We start from the raw sequence: 21,961 nt of genomic DNA, 5'->3' as shown, positions 1-21,961 counted from the left end.
CAAAATTAATGCTTGAGTGATTTTGTATGTTTGTGTCTGCAGAGGCAGCCTCTCTCCTTGCTCTTCTCTTTTTCAAGACCTATGTAGCCTATGTGTTCGCTTCCACTTCCCTCTCTTCTCTCCTTCTCAGGGGTGCACCCACTCTGTCCTCTCCATAAAGGCCCTTCAAGGACTGAACATCTTCTCTCACCCTAAAGTGTGTGTGCTCTCAACCCTATCCTCTCAACCAGTTAACTCATTTCCTCTCCTATCCTCTCAACCAGTTAACTCATTTCCTCTCCTATCCTCCCAACCAGTTAACTCATTTCCTATCCTCTCAACCAGTTCACTCCTTTCCTCTCCTCTCCTATCCTCTCAACCAGTTCACTCCGTTCATCTCCTCTCAACCAGTTCACTCATTTCCTCTCCTCTCCTATCCTCTCAACCAGTTCACTCCGTTCATCTCCTCTCAACCAGTTCACTCATTTCCTCTCCTCTTCTATCCTCTCAACCAGTTCACTCCGTTCATCTCCTCTCAACCAATTCACTCCTTTCCTCTCCTATTCTCTCAACCAGTTCACTCATTTCCTCTCCTCTTCTATCCTCTCAACCAGTTCACTCCGTTCATCTCCTCTCAACCAATTCACTCCTTTCCTCTCCTATTCTCTCAACCAGTTCACTCATTTCCTCTCCTATCCTCTCAACCAGTTCATCCCTTTCCTCTGCTCTTTTATCCTCTCAACTAGTACACTCCTTTCCTCTCCTATTCTCTCAACCAGTTCACTCATTTCCTCTCCTATCCTCTCAACCAGTTCATCCCTTTCCTCTGCTCTTTTATCCTCTCAACTAGTACACTCCTTTCCTCTCCTATTCTCTCAACCAGTTCACTCATTTCCTCTCCTATCCTCTCAACCAGTTCATCCCTTTCCTCTGCTCTTTTATCCTCTCAACTAGTACACTCCTTTCCTCTCCTATTCTATCCTCTTAACCAGTTCACTCCTTTCCTCTTCTCTCCTATCCTCTCAACCAGTTCACTCCTCTCCTATCCTCTCAACCAGTTCACTCCTTTCCTCTCCTCTTCTATCCTCTCAACTAGTACACTCCTTTCCTCTCCTATTCTATCCTCTTAACCAGTTCACTCCTTTCCTCTCCTCTCCTATCCTCTCAACCAGTTCACTCCTCTCCTATCCTCTTAACTAGTTCACTCCTCTCCTATCCTATTCTATCCTCTTAACCAGTTCACTCCTTTCCTCTCCTCTCCTATCCTCTCAACCAGTTCACTCCTTTCCTCTCCTCTTCTATCCTCTCAACCAGTTCACCCCTTTCCTCTGCTCTTTTATCCTCTCAACTAGTACACTCCTTTCCTCTCCTATCCTCGTAACTAGTTCACTCCTCTCCTATCCTCTTAACTAGTTCACTCCTCTCCTATCCTCTTAACGAGTTCACTCCTCTCCTCTCTTAAGACCTTAGTGTCACCTCCTCATCTCGTCTCCTCCTCTAAGATCTTACTCTGTGCCCTTTCATCTCCTCTCCTCTAAAAACTTTTGCCATCTCTCTCACCGCTCCACTTCTTTGTCTACTCTTCCTCTTCTCATTCTCTCTCTTTCCCTTCCACTTCTTTGTCATCTCCTCTTCTTCTCTTTCCTCTCCACTTCTTCAAGTGTCCCCTCTCTCCTCCTTCCTCCTGCCCACTTCGTTAAGTGTCCTCTCTCTCCTCCTTCTCTCTCCTGGCCACTTTTTTAAGTGTCCTCTCTCCTTCTTCTCTCTCCTGTCCAGTTTTTTAAGTGTCCTCTCTCCTTCTTCTCTCTCCTGTCCATTTCGTTAAGTGTCCTCTCTCTCCTCCTCCTCTCTCCTGTCCACTTCTTTAAGTTTCATCTCTCCTTCTTCTCTCTCCTGTCCAGTTCTTTAAGTTTCCTCTCTCCTTCTTCTCTCTCCTGTCCAGTTCTTTAAGTTTCCTCTCTCCTTCTTCTCTCTCCTGTCCACTTCGTTAAGTGTCCTCTCTCTCCTCCTCCTCTCTCCTGTCCACTTCTTTAAGTGTCATCTCCTTCTTCTCTCTCCTGTCTAGTTCTTTAAGTTTCCTCTCTCCTTCTTCTCTCTCCTGTCCAGTTCTTTAAGTTTACTCTCTCCTTCTCTCTCCTGTCAAGTTCATTAAGTTTCCTCTCTCCTTCTTCTCTCTCCTGTCCAGTTCGTTAAGTTTCCTCTCTCCTTCTTCTCTCTCCTGTCCAGTTTGTTCAGTTTCCTCTCTCCTTCTTCTATCTCCTGTCCAGTTCTTTAAGTTTCCACTCTCCTTCTTCTCTCTCCTGTGAAGTTCATTAAGGTCCTCTCTCCTTCTTCTCTCTCCTGTCAAGTTCTTTAAGTTTCCTCTCTCCTGTCAAGTTCTTTAAGTTTCCTCTCTCCTTCTCTCTCCTGTCCAGTTCTTTAAGTTTCCTCTCTCCTTCTCTCTCCTGTCAAGTTCATTAAGGTCCTCTCTCCTTCTCTCTCCTGTCCAGTTCTTTAAGTTTCCTCTCTCCTTCTCTCTCCTGTCAAGTTCTTTAAGTTTCCTCTCTCCTTCTTCTCTCTCCTGTCCAGTTCTTTAAGTTTCCTCTCTCCTTCTCTCTCCTGTCAAGTTCTTTAAGTTTCCTCTCTCCTTCTCTCTCCTGTCCAGTTTTTTAAGTTTCATCTCTCCTTCTTCTCTCTCCTGTCCAGTTCGTTAAGTTTCCTCTCTCCTTCTTCTCTCTCCTGTCCAGTTCATTAAGTTTCCTCTCTCCTTCTCTCTCCTGTCCAGTTCATTAAGTTTTCTCTCTCCTTCTTCTCTCTCCTGTCCAGTTCTTTAACCTCTTGCGCCGAGCCATCCCGGATCCGGTATCGTGACTACAGCCTCAAGCTCATTACCATAACGCAACGTTAACGATTTCTAAAAATCGCAAATGAAATGAAATAAATATGCCTGCTCTCAAGCTTAGCCTTTTCTTAACAACACTGTCATCTCAGATTTTCAAAATATGCTGTTGAACCATAGAAAATCAATCATTTGTTTAAGAGTGTTGATGGCTAGCTTAGCATTTAGCGTAGCATTTAGCACGCAACATATTCACAAAAACCAGCAAAGGAATCAAATAAAATAGTTTACCTTTGAAGAACTTCAGATGTTTCAATGATGAGACTCTCAGTTACATATCAGATGTCCAGTTTTTCCTGAAAGATTCTTTGTGTAGGACAAATCGCTCCGTTTTGTTACTACACATTTGGCTACCGAAACGAACCGAAAATTCAGTCACCAAAACGTCAAACTTTTTTCCGAATTAACTCCATAATATCAACCGAAACATGGCAAACGTTGTTTGAATCAATCCTCAAGGTGTTTTGTCAAATATCTCTTCATTGATATGCCGTTCGTGGAAGCATGGTTTTTCTCAGAATCCCATGGAAAAATACCAGCAGCTGAGTTTTGCGCACCAATTTCCACGCAGGACACCGTGCCGACACTTGGAAAATGTAGTCTCTTATGGTCAATCTTCCAATGATATGCCTGCAAATATGTCACAATGCTCCGGACCCCTTGGGGAAACGATAGAAAGTGTAGGCTCATTCCTGTCGCATTCATAGCCATATAAGGAGATAATGCAAAACGTAGCCTCAGAAATCCTGTTCATTTCCTGGTTGCAGAAACATCTTGGTTTTGCCTGAAGCTTTTGTTCTAGGGCACTCACAGTGAAAATCTTTGCAGTTCTGGAAACGTCAGAGTGTTTTCTTTCCAAAGCTATCAATTCCATGCATAGTCGAGCATCTTTTCTTGACAAAATATTGCGCTTAAAACGGGCACGTCTTTTTATCCAAAAATGAAATACTGCCCCTAGAGTCTCAAGAGGTTAAGTTTCCTCTCTCCTTCTTCTCTCTCCTGTCCAGTTCATTAAGTTTCCTCTCTCCTTCTTCTCCCTCCTGTCCAGTTCATTAAGTTTCCTCTCTCCTTCTCTCTCCTGTCCAGTTCATTACGTTTCCTCTCTCCTTCACTCTCCTGTCCAGTTCTTTAAGTTTCCTCTCTCCTTCTTCTCTCTCCTGTCCAGTTTGTTAAGTTTCCTCTCTCCTTCTCTCTCCTGTCAAGTTCTTTAAGTTTCCTCTCTCCTTCTTCTCTCTCCTGTCAAGTTCTTTAAGTTTCCTCTCTCCTTCTTCTCTCTCCTGTCCAGTTCTTTAAGTTTCATCTCTCCTTCTTCTCTCTCCTGTCCACTTCTTTAAGTTTCATCTCTCCTTCTCTCTCCTGTCCACTTCGTTAAGTTTCCTCTCTCCTTCTTCTCTCTCCTGTCAAGTTCGTTAAGTTTCCTCTCTCCTTCTTCTCTCTCCTGTCCAGTTCTTTAAGTTTCCTCTCTCCTTTTTCTCTCTCCTGTCCAGTTCGTTAAGTTTCCTCTCTCCTTCTTCTCTCTCCAGTCCAGTTCTTTAAGTTTCCTTTCTCCTTCTTCTCTCTCCTGTCCACTTCGTTAAGTGTCCTCTCTCTCCTCCTCCTCTCTCCTGTCCACTTCTTTAAGTGTCATCTCTCCTTCTTCTCTCTCCTGTCTAGTTCTTTAAGTTTCCTCTCTCCTTCTTCTCTCTCCTGTCCAGTTCTTTAAGTTTACTCTCTCCTTCTCTCTCCTGTCAAGTTCATTAAGTTTCCTCTCTCCTTCTTCTCTCTCCTGTCCAGTTCGTTAAGTTTCCTCTCTCCTTCTTCTCTCTCCTGTCCAGTTTGTTCAGTTTCCTCTCTCCTTCTTCTCTCTCCTGTCCAGTTCTTTAAGTTTCCTCTCTCCTTTTTCTCTCTCCTGTCCAGTTCGTTAAGTTTCCTCTCTCCTTCTTCTCTCTCCAGTCCAGTTCTTTAAGTTTCCTCTTTCCTTCTCTCTCCTGTCCAGTTCATTAAGTTTCCTCTCTCCTTCTTCTCCCTCCTGTCCAGTTCATTAAGTTTCCTCTCTCCTTCTTCTCTCTCCTGTCCAATTCTTTAACCTCTTGCGCCGAGCCATCCCGGATCCGGTATCGTGACTACAGCCTCAAGCTCATTACCATAACGCAACGTTCAATAGGAAAACAAGTGGCTACCTAGCTAATACTTCCTCACAAGGATTCCTAAATCATTGCTAAGAAAAATGAAAAGGACTGCAGTTTCTACTGGTCATTGTTTTCAGGCTGGTTGTATTGGTGCTAGCTAGGTACCAAGCTAAACCTAGCTAGCTACCTCAAAAGTTGCAGTCCAACAAATAATGCTTTATTACCAATGCGGTACTGTAAACACATCGTTTGTGGTCGGTGTTTGCCTGTTTACAGACTTTTTTGTAGAGCTTTGACAGTAGTGGTGGCGCTTGGCTTGTACTTGCACATTCAGAACACACAACATTCTATAATAGAACTGTGTTATTTGACGTGCCAAATTAAAAGCTTATTTAACATGTCAAATAGTGTTCGATTTTTTGACACACAAATACCCAAGTGGCGTTCCATAGTATGTCGTGAAGGTAATAGCAGTGACTCTATTACTGTGGAACTCCGGTAGGGCAACATCTGAAAAATAGCGCACTTGGTAGTGTGTACCATTGATCGACCAGTCGCGAAAGCCAACATCACCAACAACAGAGAACAGTTGATTGTCAAGGGCATTGAATGCCATTATCTTGGCGTAAATGGATTTCGCCTTTGAGTTCTCTCACTGAAATGTTCTTACTCTTTCAAATGACTGCTCGACTTGTTGGCTGTTCGATCCACACAGCAGACATTGTGGGCTATGTTCTCACCACACACACAGTCAATCTTCTGTGTTGCATTTGAGTATATGCAATGACCCCGTGCACAATTGAGATAAATAAACGAGTCTTAAGAAGACCGTGATATTAATTGCAATGAGCCCAACAATTAACATAAATACAGGGGTCTTGTATAGGAGTCTATAGTGTTTCTTCTGTTGGAACACACAACCAAGTCGACGACTGTCGGATTTTAAATTAACAAAAACAATATGTTGGTTGGTGACTAAACTACGTAAGGTGTTATCGTGTGCAATGGGTGAATAGAGTCTGCAGACACACGACACATACAGCAGCAGAACAATGTGTTGTGTTTTTACAAGAGTAGGTGACACTGAAAGCTTCAGTTTACATTATAGACAGACAAACCAGGACATTTCCCCCCATTCCAAAGTCCCCACATCATGCATTGAGCTAAAAGTTAACTTACCTTGCAGTCGCTATAAAGTAGTGGGTGGTGGTCACGAAGATGATTCAAGAGATTTGAAGTGTTGCCCCCTTTCACAGCGATTAGTTTTTTACATGTTCTGCAGACAGGGTGACCATATTCGATTAGGTTTTCCTCCACCAAAATACTGAAAGATATCAAGAGCGCTGTCACTACCTTCCATCATGTTTTCACATGCGCCTGTGTCAGACTGTTGCCAACTTTGGTTAATGCTGGGCAATATTTACCGTGAGTTTTTCAAACCGTGGTAATCAAACACGGTTTTAATTATAATTACAATTTGAAACGTTAATAGTAACCTTCGGGATTTTACTCTGGTTTATCGTGAAACCAGTAGTCGTTTCATCCCTAATATAGACATTTCAAATGTTATGTCACTGCTATTTAAAAAGTGATGTAACAACGAGAAAATAAATAAACTGATAAATATAGGTTATATTTACAATGGTGTTTGTGCTGGTTGCCATTTTCTTGTGATAACAGGTCACACATCTTGCTGCTGTGGTGGCACACTATGGCAGTGTTTTCGCTGCACTAATTTAACTGTGGCGTTGTGCCACGGCAAAATCATTGCTGCCACGGCCCAAAAATATGAAACGCTCTTTGAAGATGCTAGAACAGTCCACATTGTAACAATGTGCGCTGACAGTCGGGAAGCAAGTTCAGGAAGGGAGTGTTAATAAAATAAATGGAACATGATACAAAACAAGAAATATGAACAACGAACAGACATGAAACTGAAACAATAATGCCTGGGGAAGGAACTAAAGGGAGTGACATATATAGGGCAGGTAATCAGGGAAGTGATGGAGTCCAGATGAGTTTGATGACGGTGCGCGTAACAATGGTGACAGGTGTGCGCCATAACGACCAGCCTGGTGACCTAGAGGCCGGTGAGGGGGCACATGTGACAGTACCCCCTCCCTGGCGCACGGCTCCAGCCGCAGGACGCCAACCAAAATGACGATTCCGGGGATCCATAGTGGACTGGTCAACCCTTCTGATACGTGGGAACCTGTTGCCAGCTGGAGCGCGGAAACCTGTCAGACCGGCTGAGGCAGGGGAGCCTGACGAGCCGGTGGAAGCAGGGGAGCATGACGAGCCGGTGGAAGCAGGGGAGCCTGACGAGCAGGGGGAAGCAGGGGAGCCTGTGGAGCCGGTGGAAGCAGGGGAGCCTGACGAGCAGGGGGAAGCAGGGGAGCCCGTGGAGCCGGTGGAAGCAGGGGAGCCTGACGAGCAGGGGGAAGCAGGGGAGCCGGTGGAAGCAGGGGAGCCTGACGAGCCGGTGGAAGCAGGGGAGCCTGACGAGCCGGTGGAAGCAGGGGAGCCCGACGAGCCGGTGGAAGCAGGGGAGCCTTGATGAGCCAGTGGAAGCAGGGGAGCCTGACGAGCCTGACGAGCCAGTGGAAGCAAGGGAGCCTGACGAGCCGGTGGAAGCAGGGGAGCCTGACGAGCCGGTGGAAGCAGGGGAGCCCGACGAGCCGGTGGAAGCAGGGGAGCCTTGACGAGCCGGTGGAAGCAGGGGAGCCTGACGAGCCGGTGGAAGCAGGGGAGCCTGACGAGCCGGTGAAGGCATGAAAGCCCAACGAGCCAGTGGAAGCAGGGGAGCCCGACGAGCCAGTGGAAGCAGGGGAGCCCGACGAGCCAGTGGAAGCAGGGGAGCCTGACGAGCCCAGTGGAAGCAGGGGAGCCTGACGAGCCAGTGGAAGCAGGGGAGCCTGACGAGCCAGTGGAAGCGGGGAGCCTGACGAGCCAGTGGAAGCGGGGAGCCTGACGAGCCAGTGGAAGCAGGGGAGCCTGACGAGTCAGTGGAAGCAGGGGAGCCTTGATGAGCCAGTGGAAGCAGGGGAGCCTTGATGAGCCAGTGGAAGCAGGGGAGCCCGACGAGCCGGTGGAAGCAGGGGAGCCCGACGAGCCGGTGGAAGCAGGGGAGCCCGACGAGCCGGTGGAAGCAGGGGAGCCCGACGAGCCGGTGGAAGCAGGGGAGCCCGACGAGCCGGTGGAAGCAGGGGAGCCCGACGAGCCGGTGGAAGCAGGGGAGCCCGACGAGCCGGTGGAAGCAGGGGAGCCCGACGAGCCGGTGGAAGCAGGGGAGCCCGACGAGCCGGTGGAAGCAGGGGAGCCCGACGAGCCGGTGGAAGCAGGGGAGCCTGACGAGCCAGTGGAAGCAGGGGAGCCTTGATGAGCCAGTGGAAGCAGGGGAGCCTTGATGAGCCAGTGGAAGCAGGGGAGCCTGACGAGCCTGACGAGCCAGTGGAAGCAAGGGAGCCTGACGAGCCAGTGGAAGCAGGGGAGCCTGGCGAGCCAGTGGAAGAAGGGGAGCCCGACGAGCCAGTGGAAGCAGGGGAGCCTGACGAGCCAGTGGAAGCAGGGGAGCCTGACGAGCCCAGTGGAAGCAGGGGAGCCTGACGAGCCAGTGGAAGCAGGGGAGCCTGACGAGCCAGTGGAAGCAGGGGAGCCTGACGAGCCAGTGGAAGCAGGGGAGCCTTGATGAGCCAGTGGAAGCAGGGGAGCCTTGACGAGCCAGTGGAAGCAGGGGAGCCTGACCAGCCTGACGAGCCAGTGGAAGCAGGGGAGCCTGACGAGCCAGTGGAAGCAGGGGAGCCTGACGAGCCAGTGGAAGCAGGGGAGCTTGACGAGCCAGTGGAAGCAGGGGAGCCTTGATGAGCCAGTGGAAGCAGGGGAGCCTGATGAGCCAGTGGAAGCAGGGGAGCCTGGCGATCCAGTGGAAGCAGGGGAGCCTGACAATCCAGTGAGGGCATGAAAGCCCGACGAGCTGGCTGTAGCTGCGTGAGGCGTCATTCTGAAACGATGTGCGCTGACAGTCAGGAAGCAAGTTCAGGGAGGGAGTGTTAATAAAATAAACGGAACATGATACAAAACAAGAAACATGAACAACGAACAGACATGAAACTGAAACAATAATGCCTGGGGAAGGAACTAAAGGGAGTGACATATATAGGGCAGGTAATCAGGGAAGTGATGGAGTCCAGGTGAGTTTTGATGATGCGCAGGTGCAAGTAACGATGGTGAGGCCGGAAATGCTGCACACGTGACACACATTTACTTTTCCTCTGCAAACAAACAAGTAATGAATAGAAACATTTGACACCCCCATAGTAGAATAGTTGATCTATTTACCTGGTCGGCTTGTTGTGTGTTCTATGTGAGAAATATTCCCCTCGAGGCGCATTCAAGTTGAGTGCCAAAGGGAGGGAAACTTGCAACTCTTACAAGCAAATGCACAACAATTTTTGCAATAATGCTTAAAACAGCAGTTTTAATGGCCTGTGTTAAAAAGAGGACAATCCCAGCTTTCTCTTCCTACTTTATATCTCAACTCCTAAATACTGTGTGTTCAAAATGTACCATTTTAAACCTAGAGTTTTAGCAGCTTCATGGTTCAGCATGTTACTGTTCAGCAATTCACCATGAGTGCATAGGGGAGAATGGGGCTAAATGCAACACGGGTCAATTGTAGAGTAACTTGGGGTAAAATGCTACCCTACCTCAAAATTATTTGGGGGGAGTGATGTAGTAAATTTTTTGGTGAGTAGTGGCAATCAGGGAAAGTGTTGGGGGGGGGGGGGTGTAGAAGTGGTTTCTGTGAGAAGTACAGGCAGGGGCATGCTACCCCAAATGGCGAATTACCTCAAGTTACCCTAACAGGAAGGCCTACATTATATTCAGTGTGTTTATGGGACATAACATTCTTCATTAGGATGCTAACTAGTTAAAAGACTACATTGGGGATCTAGCTAGCCCAATCTGGTCAATGCAGATGGCTTCAGCCTATTTATTTACAGCCACTATTTATTTACAGCCACTGACCATGCATAGGCTATATGTCTCTTATATGGTCAAACATTTGGCACGTCTCTCTCGCTCTCTCTCTCTCTTTGCTGTAATGGGCCAATTAGCACTAACGTGATGGATGGGCCACGCAATGAGCAGATCCAATGGAGAGAAAAGTTGATACGAAGGAGGGAGGTGGTGTAATAAAGTGCTGGCCATTTAAACCGGGGGCCAGGAAGTGGGGATGAAATGAACTGGTCTGTAATATCTTGTGATCTGTTTGCATTGCCAGTCAGATTCCGAGGGTGTGTTCGTAAATTCTCTCTGGCTATTTACTCCGATTTCAGAGCACTCTCGTCTGACTGTGCCACAGCGCAGAATAACTGATGAATTTACGAACACTCAACACCTGTTGAATATGACCGGTGTCAGTAAAATTACCGGTGTCAATTGTTGCCAGCAGCACAGATACAGTCACCAAAGTTCTGGATAACATGAAAACAGCCTAACCAGCTCGGCTAGGAAGAATAAAATGGCCAGAGTGGGGTATTCTCTCATTTGTGTCTGGAAGTAGCAAGCTAGCCAACGTTAGTCAGTTAGCTTGGGTGCTTGACTGTTGTTGTGAGGTCAGAATGCTCATATCAACCCTACTCCTCAGCCAGAGAGTCCATTGTGTGCTCTGAACGCTTCGAACCGGCAATCTGACAACGCTCTGAATTTACGAACGACCCAGAGTGCACTCTGACACAATGCACCTTAAAAGTGTGTGCCCCAAATTGCACCCTATTCTCTGTATAGTGCACAACTTTTTTGTGTTCTACTTTTTGTACAAAGTAGTATTGTATATAGAGAATAGGGTGCCGTTTGGGACACAGACTAAGATTATGTTCACCGTAATTCTATGGTGGCCGTACATGTGTGATCATATTGCTGGAATCAAGATGAACAAAGCAGGAAATCCGGGAATTCTCCAACTGTGATTTTTGGAAAACCTTAAAAAGTTGGCAAGACCTGTTGCCATGGCTAAAACCAAAGCAGTGGGCGGTTATTTCTGCTAGCTGTAATCAAAACATTTCCGCTAACCCATCTCATTTCATTAGAGTTATTCAGAGCTTAATGCTGCTGAGTGACCTGTAGTGTTTATTAAAAAGCTACTGTTTACCACTCTGTCATTGGACCTGGGATGGAGGGAAGAGGTTAGAGGGAAGGGAGGATGAACGAGAACAGGAATGGAAGAAGAGAAATGGAGAGAGAAAATACTCAAGGTTAGGCTTAATGCATTACCTAACCTTCCCTGTTGTTCCCACATAATAGTGGACAATGACACTTGGATTGAATGACATTTATGCTGTCTGGGACTATATGGCACAGGATGATGACTTAAGCGACGTCCTGAGGGTCGGTGGACACAATGGCCCCCATCAGTGTTGTGCCGGAGGAACAATGGCCCCCATCAGTGTTGTGCAGGAGGAACAATGGCCCCCATCAGTGTTGTGCCAGAGGAACAATGGCCCCCATCAGTGTTGTGCTGGAGGAACAATGGCCCCATCAGTGTTGTTGCTGGAGGAACAATGGCCCCCGTCAGTGTTGTGCCGGAGGAACAATGGCCCCCATCAGTGTTGTGCTGGAGGAACAATGGCCCCCATCAGTGTTGTGCTGGAGGAACAATGGCCCCCATCAGTGCCTGGAACAATGGCCCTGTCAGTGTTGTGCTGAGGAACAATCCAGTTCTCGGAGGATAAGAACTGGAGGAAAATGGCCCCCATCAGTGTTGTGCTGAGAACAATGGCCCCCATCAGTGTGTAAACTCCTGGTCATAAACATTGTCTGATGAGTGTTCTCTCTCTCTCTCTCTCTCTCTCTCTCTCTCTCTCTCTCTCTCTCTCTCTCTCTCTCTCTCTCTCTCTCTCTCTCTCTCTCTCTCTCTCTCTCTCTCTCTCTCTCTCTCTCTCTCTCTCTCTCTCTCTCTCTCTTTCCCCTCGCTTTCTCTTTCCCCTCAATCTCGCCCTCTTTCCTCCCCCTCACTCTGTCTCTCTCTTTCCCCTACCCTCTTTCTCTCCCCTTATCTCTCTCTCCCCGTATCTCTCTCTCTCTCTCCTAGGTCTCTAGGGTTGACGGATGAGTAGATTGTAGAAGAGCAGGGTGGATTGGGGTTAACAGTCAGACACAGGTAAGATCACGACATGTCCTCTTGTTTATCCCTACAGGTGTCGTTATAGGTCCTGAGAGTGTATTATGTTGTCTAAGGGTTATGTGTAGTTGTACTGCAAGTATTTGGGATTGTGTGTCTCTGTTTAGGCTATATGGTTTGTGTGGGTGTGTTTTAAATGTATGTTTATTTTAATGCACTTTCCAATGTTTATAAGCATGTGTGTGTGTGTGTGTGTGTGTGTGTGTGTGTGTGTGTGTGTGTGTGTGTGTGTGTGTGTGTGTGTGTGTGTGTGTGTGTGTGTGTGTGTGTGTGTGTGTGTGTGTGTGTGTGTGTGTGTGTGTGTGTGTGTGTGTGTGTGTGTGTGTGTGTGTGTGTGTGTGTTTGAAACAGAGTGAGAGAGAAGTATGTCTGTTTGTATATAAATAAGCGTTTGTGTGGGTGTAGTGTACGGAATGTGCCAGGAGTGTTAAGCCGATCTTAAGGCTTGTCCATGACTCTTCTCTCTCCCTGGTCTAGACTGATGTTATCAAAGCAGAGTGGTGTTGCCCCTGGCTACTACCACTATCTGAATGTAGCCTTGTGTTGCCCCTGGCTACTACCACTATCTGACTGTAGCGTTGTGTTGCCCCTGGCTATTACCACTGTCTGAATGTAGCCTTGTGTTGCCCCTGGCTACTACCACTGTCTGAATGTAGCCTTGTGTTGCCCCTGGCTACTACCACTATCTGACTGTAGCGTTGTGTTGCCCCTGGCTATTACCACTGTCTGAATGTAGCCTTGTGTTGCCCCTGGCTACTACCACTGTCTGAATGTAGCCTTGTGTTGCCCCAGGCTACTACCACTATCTGACTGTGGCCTTGTGTTGCCCCTGGCTACTACCACTGTCTGAATGTAGCCTTGTGTTGCCCCAGGCTACTACCACTATCTGACTGTGGCCTTGTGTTGCCCCAGGCTACTACCACTATCTGACTGTAGCCTTGTCTTTACAGTTCCACCCTGACAACCCAGTCACAACCATGATCACAGGTAGAGGAAGACATCCCCTGTATCTACAGCCCTTAAACACCTGTATAACGTTAATATAATGCTGTTTTAACATTGGTGTAATGCTATCGTGAGAACGCTGGCTAATGTTATCTCATCACTGTTCCATATCGTTTAACCTGTCATAAACACATAAACATCCAAACCCTGGAGCCTTCAGTTTAATGCCCCCCTTTTTCTGATCAACTGCTTTTCATCCCATCCCATGATGCTTTGCTCACCTGATATTCTTCAGGGCGCTATCTTTAGTCTATGTGCTTTGATTTGTTTATTTAAAAACATGTGGGGGTGGAAAGGGTATAGTTAAGTCATACACCATGACATTTAAAAAAAAAGTGGAATTAAATTGAGTGCATATACAGTTGAAGTTGGAAGTTTACAAACACCTTAGCCAAATACATTTAAACTCAGTTTCACAATTCCTGACATTTAATCCTAGTAAAAATTCCCTGTCTTAGGTCAGTTAGGATCACCACTTTATTTTAAGAATGTGAAATGTCAGAATAATAGTAGAGAGAATTATTTATTTCAGCTTTTATTTCTTTCATCACATTCCCAGTGGGTCAGAAGTTTACACTAGAGGTTGACCGATTAATTAGGGCTGATTTCAAGTTTTCTTAACAATCGGTAATCGGCATTTTTGGACACCGATTATGGCCGATTACATTGCACTCCACATGGAGACTGCGTGGCAGGCTGACTACCTGTTACGTGAGTGCAGCAAGGAGCCAAGATAAGTTGCTAGCTAGCATTAAACGTATCTTATAAAAAACAATTAATCTTAGCATAATCACTAGTTAACTACACATGGTTGATGATATTACTAGTTTATCTAGCTTGTCCTGCGTTGCATATGATCAATGCGGTGCCTGTTAATTTATCATTGAATCACAGCCTACTTCGCCAAACAGGTGATTTAACAAGCGCATTTGCGAAAAAAGCACTGTCGTTGTACCAATGTGTACCTAACCATAAACTTCAATGCCTTTCTTAAAATCAATACACAAGTATATATTTTTAAACCTGCATATTTAGTTAATATTGCCTGCTAACCTGGATTTATTTTAACTAGGGAGATTGTGTCACTTCTCTTGCGTTCTGTGCAAGCAGAGTCAGGGTATATGCAGCAGTGTCACATTCGTTGTACGGAGGAGACCAAGGCGCAGCGTAAGATGAATACATACTTTTTAATGAAGACGAAGAACACTTAACAAACTATACAAAACAACAAACCGAAATTGACACTATATAATACTAGTGCAGACACAGGTAACTAGACATAGACAATCACCCACGAAATAACCCAAGGAATATGGCTGCCTAAATATGGTTCCCAATCAGAGACAACAATAAACAGCTGCCTCTAATTGAGAACCAATCTAGGCAACCATAGACATATAAATACCTAGACTTGTGAACACCCATAGACATACAAAAGCCCTAGACAGGAACAAAAACACATACATTACCCATGTCACACCCTTACCTAACCAAAATAATAAAGAAAACAAAGAATACTAAGGTCAGGGCGTGACAAGCAGTTTGGGCCAACAGGCTCGTTACGAACTGTGTGAAGACCATTTCTTCCTAACAAAGACTGTAATTCATTTGCCAGAATTGTACATAATTATGAAATAACGTTGAAGGTTGTGCAATGTAACAGCAATATTTAGACTTATGGATGCCACCAGTTAGATAAAATATGTAACGGTTCCGTATTTCACTGAAAGAATAAACATTTTGTTTTCGAAATGATAGTTTCTGGATTTGACCATATTAATGACCAAAGGCTCGTATTTCTGTGTGTTATTATATTATAATTAAGTCTATGATTTGATATTTGATAGAGCAGTCTGACTGAGCGATGGTAGGCACCAGCAGGCTCGTAAGCATTCATTCAAACAGCACTTTCCTGCATTTGCCAGCAGCTCTTCGCTGTGCTTCAAGCATTGCGCTGTTTATGACTTCAAGCCTATCAACTCCCGAGATTAGGCTGGCAATACTATAGTGCCTATAAGAACATCCAATAGTCAAAGGTATATGAAATATGAAATACAAATGGTATAGAGAGAAATAATCCTATAATGCCAATAATAACTACAACCTAAAACTTCTTACCTGGGAATATTGAAGACTCATGTTAAAAGGAACCACCAGCTTTCATATGTTCTCATGTTCTGAGCAAGGAACTTAAACGTTAGCTTTTTACATGGTAAATATTGTACTTTTACTTTCTTCTCCAACACTTTGTTTTTGCATTATTTAAACCAAATTGGACATGTTTCATTATTTACTTGAGGATAAATTGATTTTATTGATGTATTATATTAAGTTAAAATAAAGTGTTAATTCAGTATTGTTGTAATTGTCATTATTACATATATATATATATATATATATATATATATATTTATATATATATATATATATATATATATATATATATATATATTTGTAATTTGTAATGACAATTACAACAATACTGTTATACAACAATACTGTTATATATATATATATATATATATATATATATATATATATATATATATAAATTATCCAATTAATCGGTAGTAGCTTTTTTTGGTCCTCCAATAATCGGTATCGGCGTTGAAAAATCATAATCGGTCGACCTCTAGTTTACATACACTCAATTAGTATTTGGTAGCATTGCCTTTAATATGTTCAACTTGGGTCAAACGTTTCGTGTAGCCTTCCATACGCTTCCCACAATAAATTGGGTGAATTGGGTGAATTTTGGCCCGTTCCTCCTGACAGAGCTGGTGTAACTGAGTCAGGTTTGTAGGCCTCCTTGCTTCCACATGCTTCTTCAGTTCTGCCCACACATTTTCTATAGGATTCAGGTCAGGATTTTGTGATGGCCACTCTAATACCTTGACTTTTTTGTTCTTAAGCCATTTTGCCACAACTTTGGAAGTATGCTTGTGGTCACTGTCCATTTGGAAGACCCATTTGTGACCAAACTTTAACTTCCTGACTGATGTCTTGATATGTTGCTTCAATATAGCCACATAATTTTCATGCCTCATGATGCCATCTATTTTGTGAATTGCAACAGTCCCTCCTGCAGTAAAGCACCCCCACAACATGATGCTGCCACCCCCGTGCTTCACGGTTGGAATGGTGTTTTTTTTGCTTGGAAGCCTCACCCTTTTTCCTCCAAACATAACGATGGTCATTATGGCCAAACAGTTATTTTTCTTTCTACAGACCAGAGGACATTTATCCAAAAAAGTATGATTTTTGTCCCCATGTGCAGTTGTAGTCTGTCTTTTTTATGCAGTTTTGGAGCAGTGGCTTCTTCCATTCTGAGCGGCCTTTTAGGTTATGTCGATATAGGACCTGTTTTACTGTGGATATAGATACTTTTGTACCTGTTTCCTCCAGCATCTTCACAATGGCCTTTGCTGTTGTTCTGGGATTGATTTGCACTTTTCACACCAAAGTACGGTCATCTCTAGAGACAGAACGCGTCTCCTTCCTGAGCTGTATGACGGCTACGTGGTCTCATGGTGTTTATACTTACGTACTGTTGTTTGTACAGATGAACGTTGTACCTTCAGGTGTTTGGAAAATGCTCCAGTTTTTTTTCTGAGGTCTTGGCTGACTTCTTTTGATTTTCCCATGATGTCAAGCAATATAACAATATGTTCTTAACTGACTTGCCTGGTTAAATAAAGGTAAAAAAAAAAAAAAAAAAAAAAAGAGGCACTGAGTTTGAAGGTAGGCCATAAAATACATTTTCAGAATGGTGGGTGTTGCTGGTGGATGCAGTCACGCGCAGGAGAGCAGAGAATTGTGAGGAACGTAACTTTACTCAGAATAATGAATGGTGCAAGGTAAAACGATACATTTGCCCAAACACAAACACACGAACATCAACTTTTACACACGGGCAAGAAACAGCACCCGTCTAAAATAACCAGTCACCAACATTACCGAACATGACATAAAACAATCCCGCACAACACCATGGGGGAAACCGAGGGTTAAATACATGAACAATAATTAGGGGAATAAAAAACAGGGGTGTAGAAACAAAGACAAAACAAATGGAAAATGAAAAGTGGATCGGCGATGGCTTGTAGACGGGCGACGCCAAGTGCCGCCCGAACAAGGAGAGGAACCGACTTCGGCCGAAGTCGTGACACACATCCACAGGTACACCTCCCAATTGACTAAAATGACATTTTCTGGAATTTTCCAAGTTGTTTAAAGACACAGTCAACTTAGTGTATGTAAACTTCTGACCCACTGGAATTGTGATACAGTGAATTATAAGTGAAATAATCTGTCTGTAAACAATTGTTGGAAAAATTATTTGTGTCATGCACAAAGTAGATGTCCTAACCGACTTGCCAAAACTATAGTTTGTTAACAAGAAATGCGTGGAGTGGTTGAAAAACAAATTTTAATGACTCCAACCTAAGTGTATGTAAACTTCCGACTTCAATTGTATCAGATATAATTTCTTCTATAGAGCTACCGCAGTTACAGAGAATCACACTGAAAACTTTGAGAGAGAGCAAGGGAGGGAGAGAGAAATAGAGAGAATTCAGAACAGATTCTGTAATCCTGTGTTTTTGCGGTCAGATTCAAGGGAAGAGAGGGGGGGTCTGACTGGGAACAGGGAGGGAGGGAAGATAGAGGGGGTGGGTCTGACTGGGAACAGGGAGGGAGGGTAGAGAGAGGGGGTGGGTGTGACTGGGGACAGGGAGGGAGGGTAGAGAGAGGGGGTGGGTGTGACTGGGAACAGAGGGAGGGAGGGAAGAGAGGAGGGTGGGTGTGACTGGAGACAGGGAGTGAGGGTAGAGAGAGGGGGTGGGTGTGACTGGGGACAGGGAGGGAGGGAAGAGAGAGGGGGTGGGTGTGACTGGGAACAGGGAGGGAGGGTAGAGAGAGGGGGTGGGTGTGACTTGGAACAGGGAGGGAGGGTAGAGAGAGGGGGTGGGTGTGACTGGGAACAGGGAGGGAGGGAAGAGAGAGGGGTGGGTGTGACTGGGAACAGGGAGGGAGGGAAGAGAGGAGGGTGGGTGTGACTGGGAATAGGGGGAGGGAAGAGAGGGGGTGGGTGTGACTGGGAACAGGGAGGGAGGGAAGAGAGAGGAGGGTGGGTGTGACTGGGAACAAGGAGGGAGGGAAGAGAGAGGAGGGTGGGTGTGACTGGGGACAGGGAGGGAGGGAAGAGAGAGGAGGGTGGGTGTGACTGGGAACAGGGAGGGAGGGAAGAGAGAGGAGGGTGGGTGTGACTGGGAACAGTGAGGGAGTGAAGAGAGGGGGTGGGTGTGACTGGGGACAGGGAGGGAAGAGAGAGGAGGGTGGGTGTGACTGGGAACAGGGGGGAGGGAAGAGAGGGGGTGGGTGTGACTGGGGACAGGGAGGGAAGAGAGAGGAGGGTGGGTGTGACTGGGAACAGAGAGGGAGGGAAGAGAGAGGGGTGGGTCTGACTGGGAACAGGGAGGGAGGGAAGAGAGAGGAGGGTGGGTGTGACTGGGAACAGGGGGAGGGAAGAGAGGGGTGGGTATGACTGGGGACAGGGAGGGAAGAGAGAGAAGGGTGGGTGTGACTGGGAACAGAAAGGGAGGGAAGAGAGAGGGGTGGGTCTGACTGGGAACATGGAGGGAGGGAAGAGAAGAGGGTGGTTGTGACTGGGAATTGGGAGGGAAGGAAGAGAGAGGGGGTTGGGTGTGACTGGGAACAGGGAGGGAGGGAAGAGAGAGGGGGTGGGTGTGACTGGGAACAGGGAGGGAGGGAAGAGAGGAGGGTGGGTGTGACTGGGAATAGGGGGAGGGAAGAGAGGGGGTGGGTGTGACTGGGACAGGGAGGAAAGAGAAGAGAGAAGGGTGGGTGTGACTGGGAACAGGGAGGAGGGAAGAGAGAGGAGGGTGGGTGTGACTGGGGACAGGGAGGGAGGGAAGAGAGAGGAGGGTGGGTGTGACTGGGAACAGGGAGGGAGGGAAGAGAGAGGAGGGTGGGTGTGACTGGGAACAGGGAGGGAGGGAAGAGAGGAGGGTGGGTGTGACTGGGAACAGGGGGAGGGAAGAGAGGAGGGTGGGTGTGACTGGGAACAGGGGGAGGGAAGAGAGGGGGTGGGTGTGACTGGGGACAGGGAGGGAGGGAAGAGAGTGGAGGGTGGGTGTGACTGGGAACAAGGAGGGAGGGAAGATAGAAGGGGGTGCGTCTGACTGGGAACAGGGAGGGAAGAGAAGAGGGTGGGTGTGACTGGGAACGGGAGGGAGGGAAGAGAGAGGAGGGTGGGTGTGACTGGGAACAGTGAGGGAGTGAAGAGAGGAGGGTGGGTGTGACTGGGAACAGGGGGGGGAGAGGGGGTGGGTGTGACTGGGGACAGGGAGGGAAGAGAAGAGGGTGGTTGTGACTGGGAATTGGGAGGGAGGGAAGAGAGAGGGGGTTGGGTGTGACTGGGAACAGGGAGGGAGGGAAGAGAGAGGGGGTTGGGTGTGACTGGGAACAGGGAGATAGGGAAGAGAGAGGAGGGTGGGTGTGACTGGGAACAGGGAGGGAGGGAAGAGAGGACGGTGGGTCTGACTGGAGACAGGGAGGGAGGGAAGAGAGAGGAGGGTGGGTGTGACTGGGAACAGGGAGGGAGGGAAGAGAGGGGGTGGGTCTGACTGCGAACAGGGAGGGAGGGAAGAGGGGGTGGGGGTGACTGGGAACAGGGAGGAAGGGAAGAGAGAGAGGGGGTTGGTTCTGACTGGGAACAGGGAGGGAGGGAAGAGAGAGGGGGTTGGGTGTGACTGGGAACAGGGAGATAGGGAAGAGAGAGTAGGGTGGGTGTGACTGGGAACAGGGAGGGAGGGAAGAGTGGAGGGTGGGTGTGACTGGGAACAGGGAGGGAGGGAAGAGGGGTGGGGGTGACTGGAGACAGGGAGGGAGGGAAGAGAGAGGAGGGTGGGTGTGACTGGGAACAGGGAGGGAGGGAAGAGAGAGGAGGGTGGGTGTGACTGGGGACAGGGAGGGAGGGAAGAGAGAGGAGGGTGGGTGTGACTGGGAACAGGGAGGGAGGGAAGAGAGGAGGGTGGGTGTGACTGGGAACAGGGGTGGGAGGGAAGAGAGGGGTGGGTGTGACTGGGGACAGGGAGGGAGGGAAGAAAGTGGAGGGTGGGTGTGACTGGGAACAGGGAGGGGGGAAGATAGAGGGGGTGGGTCTGACTGGGAACAGGGTGGGAGAGAAGAGAAGAGGGTGGGTGTGACTGGGAACAGGGAGGGAGGGAAGAGAGAGGAGGGTGGGTGTGACTGGGAACAGGGAGGGAGGGAAGAGAGAGGAGGGTGGGTGTGACTGGGAACAGTGAGGGAGTGAAGAGAGGAGGGTGGGTGTGACTGGGAACAGGGGGAGGGAAGAGAGGGGGTGGGTGTGACTGGGAACATGGAGGGAGGGAAGAGGGGGTGGGGGTGACTGGAGACAGGGAGGGAGGGAAGAGAGAGGAGGGTGGGTGTGACTGGGAACATGGAGGGAGGGAAGAGAAGAGGGTGGTTGTGACTGGGAACAGGGAGGGAGGGAAGAGAGAGGAGGGTGGGTGTGACTGGGAACAGTGAGGGAGTGAAGAGAGGAGGGTGGGTGTGACTGGGAACATGGGGGGAGGGAAGAGAGGGGGTGTGTGTGACTGGGGACAGGGAGGGAAGAGAGAGGAGGGTGGGTGTGACTGGGAACAGAGAGGGAGGGAAGAGAGAGGGGGTGGGTCTGACTGGGAACAGGGAGGGAGGGAAGAGAGAGGAGGGTGGGTGTGACTGGGAACAGGGAGGGAGGGAAGAGAGAGGAGGGTGGGTGTGACTGGGGACAGGGAGGGAGGGAAGAGAGAGGAGGGTGGGTGTGACTGGGGACAGGGAGGGAGGGAAGAGAGAGGAGGGTGGGTGTGACTGGGAACAGGGAGGGAGGGAAGAGAGAGGAGGGTGGGTGTGACTGGGGACAGGGAGGGAGGGAAGAGAGAGGAGGGTGGGTGTGACTGGGAACAGGGAGGGAGGGAAGAGAGAGGAGGGTGGGTGTGACTGGGAACAGTGAGGGAGTGAAGAGAGGAGGGTGGGTGTGACTGGGAACAGGGGGGAGGGAAGAGAGGGGGTGGGTGTGACTGGGAACAGAGAGGGAGGGAAGAGAGAGGGGTTGGGTCTGACTGGGAACAGGGATGGAGGGAAGAGAGAGGAGGGTGGGTCTGACTGGGAACATGGAGGGAGGGAAGAGAAGAGGGTGGTTGTGACTGGGAATTGGGAGGGAGGGAAGAGAGAGGGGGTTGGGTGTGACTGGGAACAGAGAGGGAGGGAAGAGAGAGGGGTTGGGTCTGACTGGGAACAGGGAGGGAGGGAAGAGAGAGGAGGGTGGGTCTGACTGGGAACATGGAGGGAGGGAAGAGAAGAGGGTGGTTGTGACTGGGAATTGGGAGGGAGGGAAGAGAGAGGGGGTTGGGTGTGACTGGGAACGGTGAGGGAGGGAAGAGAGAGGGGGTGGGTGTGACTGGGAACAGGGAGGGAGGGAAGAGAGGAGGGTGGGTGTGACTGGGAATAGGGGGGGAGGGAAGAGAGGGGGTGGGTGTGACTGGGAACAGGGAGGGAGGGAAGAGAGAGGAGGGTGGGTGTGACTGGGAACAAGGAGGGAGGGAAGAGAGAGGAGGGTGGGTGTGACTGGGGACAGGGAGGGAGGGAAGAGAGGGGGTGGGTGTGACTGGGGACAGGGAGGGAAGAGAGAGGAGGGTGGGTGTGACTGGGAACAGAGAGGGAGGGAAGAGAGAGGGGTGGGTCTGACTGGGAACAGGGAGGGAGGGAAGAGAGAGGAGGGTGGGT

The 21,961-nt window shown here is 48.2% G+C and overlaps 1 protein-coding gene across 4 annotated transcripts in view; it reads left to right on the top strand.

The window, feature by feature from the left end:
• The window catches only part of LOC124012940 (protein PALS2-like), a 90,806-nt gene that overhangs the window by 13,269 nt on the left and 55,576 nt on the right, over positions 1–21,961 (top strand). For 2 of the 4 annotated variants that reach the window (XM_046327020.1, XM_046327017.1), the window contains exons 2-3: positions 12,059–12,127; positions 13,099–13,135. In XM_046327020.1, the coding sequence (XP_046182976.1) occupies positions 13,126–13,135 (10 nt within the window). In that variant the 5' untranslated portion in view covers positions 12,059–12,127; positions 13,099–13,125. The remainder of the gene's footprint in view (positions 1–12,058; positions 12,128–13,098; positions 13,136–21,961) is intronic. The other 2 variants (XM_046327021.1, XM_046327018.1) reach the window with 1 other exon arrangement.

This window comes from Oncorhynchus gorbuscha, linkage group LG24 (genome assembly GCF_021184085.1).
Source record: "Oncorhynchus gorbuscha isolate QuinsamMale2020 ecotype Even-year linkage group LG24, OgorEven_v1.0, whole genome shotgun sequence".
Lineage (NCBI taxonomy): Eukaryota > Metazoa > Chordata > Actinopteri > Salmoniformes > Salmonidae > Oncorhynchus > Oncorhynchus gorbuscha.
Note: the sequence above shows the minus strand (reverse complement) of the source record. Positions and strands in the feature narration are given on the sequence as shown.